Source organism: Kryptolebias marmoratus, linkage group LG2 (assembly GCF_001649575.2).
Source record: "Kryptolebias marmoratus isolate JLee-2015 linkage group LG2, ASM164957v2, whole genome shotgun sequence".
NCBI lineage: Eukaryota > Metazoa > Chordata > Actinopteri > Cyprinodontiformes > Rivulidae > Kryptolebias > Kryptolebias marmoratus.
Genome location: NC_051431.1, coordinates 36293771 through 36301121, shown reverse-complemented (window position 1 = coordinate 36301121; position 7351 = coordinate 36293771). Strand labels below are relative to the sequence as shown.

The window sequence follows — 7351 nt, the reverse complement described above, 5'->3', positions numbered from 1 at the left end:
CTTCATATATAACATCCAGAGGAGTAACTGAAAAAAGTCATTCAGGAAAAGTTATTTTGTTTTTAAATGATTGAGTTTATGTTTATGCAAGTTTTAGCTAGCTAGCTTGCTTCATGTAAAAATGGCTATATATTATCATTTTTAAGACATAAACATCAACATTCCTAGTCTAGTTCGTCATTCTGAGTAGGTGTCCAGATTTTCATAATTATCACCTTCTAAGGGGTGGCAATAATGTGAAACGTTTATCTCAAAAATGACCACACCAATATAAGAGATTGGCAAAAGTGGGCATTGCTTGCGGATGATACAATAAAAAAACTGTGAGAAAAATTTAAAAATATTTTAAAAACCTCCCGATGCTTCTGCATTTTGAGAGCTTTAGAAGGTTAAAAACTGTAATTCCGATGTACATGGTCTGCTGAAAAGTTATCAATGGACTCTTAAAATATGTATAGTTTAGTATCAAAATCTTTCCATATCAAACACAACATAAAAATCTGACCATAGCATTCCTTTGTTTCTGTCCAAACAATTGCAATTTTGACCACTTTAAGTCTTAAAAAGCTTGGACTTGCATAGAACAGCTAATGATTGCAGAAGTCGCATGTGTGATTTCACATGTTGCTTCCTTTGAAATGCAAATGGTGTTGTAATGTGTAAACAGACCCTCAGAAAACAGAAAACAATACTATAGGCAGACCTTTTAGGCAAAGTTGCCCCCCCCCCCGGATTCCAGGAACATGAGGAGCGAGACACGAGGAAAAACCAGACAGCACATAGGAGTGAAAATTAACCAGTAAGTGAGTAAAGGAGATGACAAGGTTTTAAAAGACTGAGGGTAATAAAAAAAATGGAAACAGGTGACTGATTGGCAACAAGGGACAGGTGTTACTCACACCTGCTGTGAGGCAGGTAGACCGAACTACTGACAGAGAGTGAGAGGAGCAGAACAACAAAGAACACATTAAACAATGGAAAATATACATAAAAACAACAAGCCTTCTGGAGTTGGTGTGCCTCAACTTCTGCTCAGCCCACCTGTGGCTGACTTGCTCTAACGGTGGCTGGATAGTTGCTTTTTTGCCTCCATCCTAAAATCTAACCACTTTTTCTTTACCTCGGCCCCAGTCCTCTCTGTCCCACTTACTGAATTAACAGTGGGAATGATGTGTTGCCGCTCACAACGCTTCCTTTTATTCGTAACGCCACTACTGTGGCTCCCAAAAATTATATTTTTCCTGTTCTCCACATCATTCACCATCACATCGATTTCTGCCTCAGTGAAATTTAGTTTCTTTGTGTTTTTCTCCATGGTTGCCATGATAACTATGAAATAACACTGATCAGCTGGCTCATTTAAATACACCTTTATATTTATGAAGTGCTTCGCATTTATGGTTGAATGTAGGCGTGAGGTGGGCAGAACCTGAGGCGGGACCTTGTGCACAAACTTTTAGATTCAGGTTTCATTTATAAAGAGAAATTGCTTGCTGGTGTGCGGGTTTTATAAACTGAATTTAATTTGCTTTTCCATTTTCGCCTTTTGGGTGTACAAACACTTTTAGTATGAATCCTATTCAATCTTTTATAAATGAGACCCCCGAAATTTTTCCTGGCCGTCTCCTTATTTAATTTATGATTGCCACAATAGCTAACAGGCATGTTTTTTAGTTAGTGGGAGGAAACTGAAGTACCCACAGAAAACCCACACATGCATTGGGAGAACATTCAAACTCCACACAGAAAGGCCTGGAAGCAAACTTGCAATTTCTTATTTTGAGATGACAACTCGCTGACATAGCACCCTGAAAATTTAGTAAAATGTAACATTCCATTAAGTACACTTGATGGTAAGATTTTAATTTTTTATCTGTATGCAGAATTGCAGTGCATTGGATATTTAAAAAAAATGCAAAACCATTGTAGCCATAGGGTTATGGGTTACACATTTAATTTTTTGCTGTTTACCTCTTGAACATTTGAGGATATAGCAGCTGTGCAGGAACACTGGCACACCTACCACAAAATATCCACACATTTAAAAAAAATATTTCACAGCAGTTATGTGTACAATAAGTGTGAAAACAACAAATGTACAAATAAAAGTATGTTTTTAGTGAGTCTAACAGTAAAACCAATCACTGGTTTTAAACATTTGGTAAATAATTGAATTATAAATAATAATAATTTAGATAACAAACACAAAAAGAGCCACTTCAAATTACAGGATATTGAAAATACTTCTGTTTTCCATATAATATAATTAAAAATGCAAGGTCAAAATGGCAGATGGAAAGAAAAACTCATTCTAACTTTAGGTGAGTCCTATACAGGAAAGTTACCCTACAAAACCACTTCAAAAATATAGTTGAAACAAGATGTTTGCATACACTGTGTACAAAGACAGTTTAATTTCTACTCTCTAACACTAAACTAGACTAAACCTTTCTTTTTTCAAGACAGTTAAGATTCCCAAAAATATTACTATTTGCTAAATCCCCAAATAATTAATTGATTTTCATGTGCCACATGTGTGGCATTGTGCTGTGTAATTAAACTGCACATTTTAGACTGGCCTTTCATTGTGGGCAGCTTAAGGCACACCTGTGCAATAATCATGCGGTCTAATCAGCATCTTGATATGCCACACCTGTGAGAGCTGGATTTTCTCAGCAAAGGAGAAAAGCTGACTAACAGATTTACACAAATTTGTGAACTTTACTTTAAAACTGCAATTTAAAACTCCTTTGTGGTTGTCCTTTCAGTTGTGCAGAACTAGAATCTTTGTATCTTGCATAGGCCAACAAAATATCCTTGGCCATCTGTTGGTAAAACCAGCAACATTTGTAATAATTCATACAAGCTTAAAGTGTATCTACCCAGCCTGACAGTTAACTTCAGTTTGCCTTTTGAAACACAGCATGTTGCCTTTGATGAAAATTAGGATTATTCTTTTGTTGCCTCCACTGGCATAATAAAATATCCTTAAAAGTTGTCCTAAAGGTCTTGTTACAAAGAGCATAACACATAGGGTTGACTGTGCTGTTAACATAACACAACCAGTAGCCAAGAGCCCAGAGAGTTTCAGGGATACAGTCCTGACAAAAAGTGTTGACCAACACCATAATATTGTATGGTAACCATGTCATTATGAATGCAAACAGGATGGCACTGAGTGTTCTTGCTGCCTTTTTTTCATTAGCCTTTTTTTCATTTTTGCGCTTGTTGATTTCTGTTTTGGCTTTTAAAGCAAAGCGTTTAGCCAGTGCAACATTTCTTGTGGTCATAGCTGCAAGGGGCTGATCTGGTGAGGAAGAGGACCTAACACAGATGAACTCTTTGGGATTTTTGATTGTTAGTAATTCCTCTTTATTCTTGCTTTTCTTCATCTTTGAAGACTCCACACTATCTGAACAGAAAGATATAAAAAAAGAAACCACCATCAAACTTTAAAAACCTTGCTCTAGTTATTTTTTAAATATCACACAAACAAAGCCCTCTTATTGGGGTTGTGTCCAACCTGTTGAAGGCTGTGAATGGTCTGCTCCATCAGCTTCCTCTTCTGAAACAGTCTGGTCTGTAGAAGCACCAGCCTGATCACTGGTAAAGTTGTCACAGCTGCTGTGTTCTGCCTCACCTTCTGTACTTAGGTAGCAGGACCTCCTGGATGTATGATGATCAGCAAGAAGAGATGAAAATTGGAAGCAGAATGTGTCACAGCTAACTTTGTTTCTTCGGCCTGAGATGACACTGGGCTTGTCATTCTTCTGTGAGGAAGGCTGATATAATTCACAGCTACTGAAGGTTTGAGAGCTCATCTGGCGCAGCATGGCTAATGAAATCTTCGGTCTATTAAGTGAACATTTTCCGTTCCTTCCGCTACCACTCCCTTGATTCTGATCCTGGCTTGTGTTGCTGGTTACACCAGATCCTTTAAGGTTTTGCACATCTTTAGCTCGCTTCTCTGTTTCTTGGTAAATTTTCCAAAACAGAATTGTCATGATAGTCACTGGCATGTAGAATGCAGCAATAGCAGTGCAGAAAGTAATTATGGGTTCAGACAAGAACTGGATGTAGCACTCATCTGGCTGAACGGTTCGCTCACCCACAATGTACTGCCAGAAAAGTATAGCTGGGGCCCAAAGAATAAAAGAGACAGTCCACGCTAATCCAATCATGGTCATTGCTCGCTTGGTCGTACGCTTGGCCCTGTAAGTCAGAGGTCTGGTCACAGAGAAATACCTATAAAGATGTGAGAAGAAAGGAAATAAAAAGAAACCATCAATTAATTGTACTAGGCATTACTTTCAACAATATTGCCTTCTTTAACAGTAATGATTAAAATTAGCATAGGTAAAAACTGTCAGATTTCGTCAGAATTGGTAAAAGTAGAGTTAGTTAAAGATAAAATCTGTGAAGTTGGCTAGGCAAAAAGGTCAAATATATATACAGTATACAATAAGACATCTGTTACCTGTCAAAGCTGATGACAAGCAGGTTCATAACTGAGGCATTACTGGCCACATAGTCTATTGCAAGCCACAAGTCACAAATCACTGGCCCCAATGCCCACTGGTCCATGATGATGTAGATGGTATACAGATTCATGGACAAAGTTCCAATGGTCAGGTCAGCAAATGCCAAGCTAAGCAGGTAGTAGTTGTTCACTGTCTTTAGAGCTTTATTTATCTTGAATGACAATAAAACTAGGATGTTGCCAACAACAGTGACAAGAGAAAGGGATCCAGTCAGGAAGACAATTATGATAACCTGTGAACAGAAAAGCAAGAAAAGAAAAAAAGTTAATTGTATTAAATTCAAAGAATTTTGGTGAGATTTTGTTGTTGTGACTTGGAATTCTGAAGTACAGTGGTTATAAACAAAGTTATATTCTTTCTTAAGTGAAAAATACATGATGAAGTAAACCATGGTTTGGAAAAGGGTCAGTACATGAAACCATCTATGCTCTATAGCAGGGGTGGCCAATCCTGGTTCTCGAGGATCACTATCCTGCATGTTTTCCTTGTTTCCCTGTTCCAGCACACCTGATCTGATGGTTAAATTACATCTTCTTGTTCTGCAGAAGCCTTTTTAGTCACCCATTGATTCAAATCAAGTGTATCGGAGCAGAGAAACAAGTAAATCATGCAGGATAGTGGCCCTTGAGGACCAGGATTGGCCACCCCTGTTCTATAGCATATAGCTAAACCAGAAAAACACTGTATAAACTATACTCTTTTTTTCCAGAATAGCATTGACATGAAACCATGAAGCATTTATGCAAATTATGTAATTAATAATTTTGTAAAATAGCTTTTAGAAATCTAGAGACAATTATTGATAAGTTATCTTTCCATATTTATAGACAGAATGGTATTATTAATCGACAAATGCAGGGCTGAAAGTTGACAGAACTCATGGAAATACTTAAATAATTTGCAGAGAATTCACTTAATAATTTAGACAAATGTCAAAGCTGAGCATAAATGTAAAGCTTGCCTCAAAACAACAAAACAGTTTTAAAAGTTATAAACTTATTGCAGGTTTGCTACCACCCTTTTTAAATGAATATTTAAGCTGATTGTCTCCCAGTTAAAATTCCTCATCATAGAATTAAAACATAAGGTACTGAAAATAATGTTACAAGAACAAAGTTCCTGTTAAAGCAGTTGTTACCTGCCAGATAGTATGGCCTCCTAATGGATCAAATGTTTCACCAGCCATCGAAGTTTTATTAACTGATGACTCTGTGAAATTTCCACCGTCTCTTAAAAAATGACTCGCAGTGTGCCACTTCCAGTGACTTTCAGATAATATGGCCGATTCCTGGTAGGAGCCACCTGAACATACAGAAAATTGCACTATAATTTGTTTTGGATCATTTAAGAAAATTTAATAAAACTTTTTACATCTTCTAAGAATGAGATAACACTAAGGTTTGAATTGGTTGCTTATAAATTTCGACAGTCCAATATGGGGGCTAACAGGTGCAAACATGCGCCAAACCACTAAAAGCGCAGCAAATGGCAAAAGGCTTTTCAAACACAAGAACAATGCAAACCCCAAAAACAAATGCAACAGAAAAATGCTGACAAAGAAAAATTGCTGCAATCACAGAAAATAGACAGAACCATAAACATACATGCAGCAAATCAAATGCAAAGAAAAATTGCTGTAAGTACCAAAAACACTAAAACTCCCAAAACACCTGCAAGTAAGAAGCACTGCAAACTGATTGCACAAAACAGAAGTGCACCAGACCGGAAGGAGGACTCGAAGTTGAATACTGGATTTTCGCACTCTTTGCAGATTCAGCTGTATCTTCTTGGCGTTTGACCCAGTGCTGGCAGTGAGATGTCAGTCAGCCCACATCCATATGCTTCATCCTTCACAACACATGGGTTCATTTAGGGATCTTCAACAAATTACCAAACCATTGACACTTGAAAGACAAGTGTCATTTTTTCTCTTGGCTGTGTTTGCAGCAGGTTTTGCCATTTGCAACGCTTTTAGCTGTTTGTGGTGTATTTAGCCATTTGCCATTTTCTAGCTATGGGATATATTTACAAAATTTACTTAAATAGTTTACTTAATATGCACAAACTTCACAGAATTTGCACCTGTGACCAAATCAAACCACAGAGCTCAATATTTGTTCTTACCAGAAGAGTTGATGGCAGGGAGATGGATGGGATCAAAGCTGGAAGTCAGATTCATTATTATCAAAGGACATCTGAAGAAAACAGGAAAACGTAAGTTTTGACGTGAACTTTTTTGAAAAAAAAAACAAACAAACAAACAAAAAAACTGAACATTTATCAGTCAAGAGTTTCATGAGGAGCATTACCACTATGAGTGCTGAAAAAAATAGGGAAAAATGTCAGGGGACAGGATTGTACTATTTGTATTTTAAATTGTATTTAAATAGTTGATAAAGTTGATAAAGGGTTTGATACTGTGGCTTCCTAAGTGCCACACTGCAAGAGAAGGTTAGAATAATGAGATAATACAATGACCATGCAGATAATGAGAACATATGATGATGGCATGAATCTTTATGTCTGCAGAGAATAACTGAATAAATCCGTAAAGTTTCTCTGACCCTTAAACAGAATATCTTCAGAGCCGATTATGTTGGGATGCACAGACTCTGCCTTTTTGATTAAAAAAAATGTTATTAAGGTTGCTTTGTTCTTTTAAAGAAATGGAAAATGTTTTCAAGAGTGTGCCGTTTTTGTTTTATGTTAATTAGGTTCATCCATACAGACAATAATGACCAATAAATTTTGGAAGTAATGGTTTACATAAGGTCTTGAGCCTAGGCAAAAAGCCACAAGCTTGAGTGCTT

General features: G+C 36.9%; 1 protein-coding gene across 1 annotated transcript; it reads right to left on the bottom strand.

Annotated features, from left to right (window-relative positions):
• Positions 1-1966: 1966 nt before the first annotated feature.
• On the bottom strand, positions 1967-7000 carry LOC108251777 (muscarinic acetylcholine receptor M1). Its single transcript, XM_025003147.2, has 5 exons — positions 6666-7000; positions 5680-5843; positions 4478-4773; positions 3524-4245; positions 1967-3412 (listed from the first exon to the last, which is right to left on the bottom strand). The coding sequence occupies exons 1-5, from the start codon at positions 6718-6720 to the stop codon at positions 2901-2903; spliced, it is 1749 nt and encodes a 582-aa protein (XP_024858915.1). The 5' UTR covers positions 6721-7000; the 3' UTR covers positions 1967-2900.
• Between the last annotated feature and the right edge of the window lie 351 nt (positions 7001-7351).

What these genes read in the sequence shown, in the direction of transcription:
- LOC108251777 (XM_025003147.2), bottom strand. Translation starts at nt 6,720, where the DNA reads ATGAATCTGACTTCCAGCTTTGATCCCATCCATCTCCCTGCCATCAAC. An exon ending in CCCTGCCATCAACTCTTCTG is followed by an intron (nt 5,844 to 6,665) that starts GTAAGAACAAAT and finishes CTGTATGTTCAG; the next exon opens with GTGGCTCCTACCAGGAATCG. An exon ending in CCATTCACAGCCTTCAACAG is followed by an intron (nt 3,413 to 3,523) that starts GTTGGACACAAC and finishes CTTTCTGTTCAG; the next exon opens with ATAGTGTGGAGTCTTCAAAG.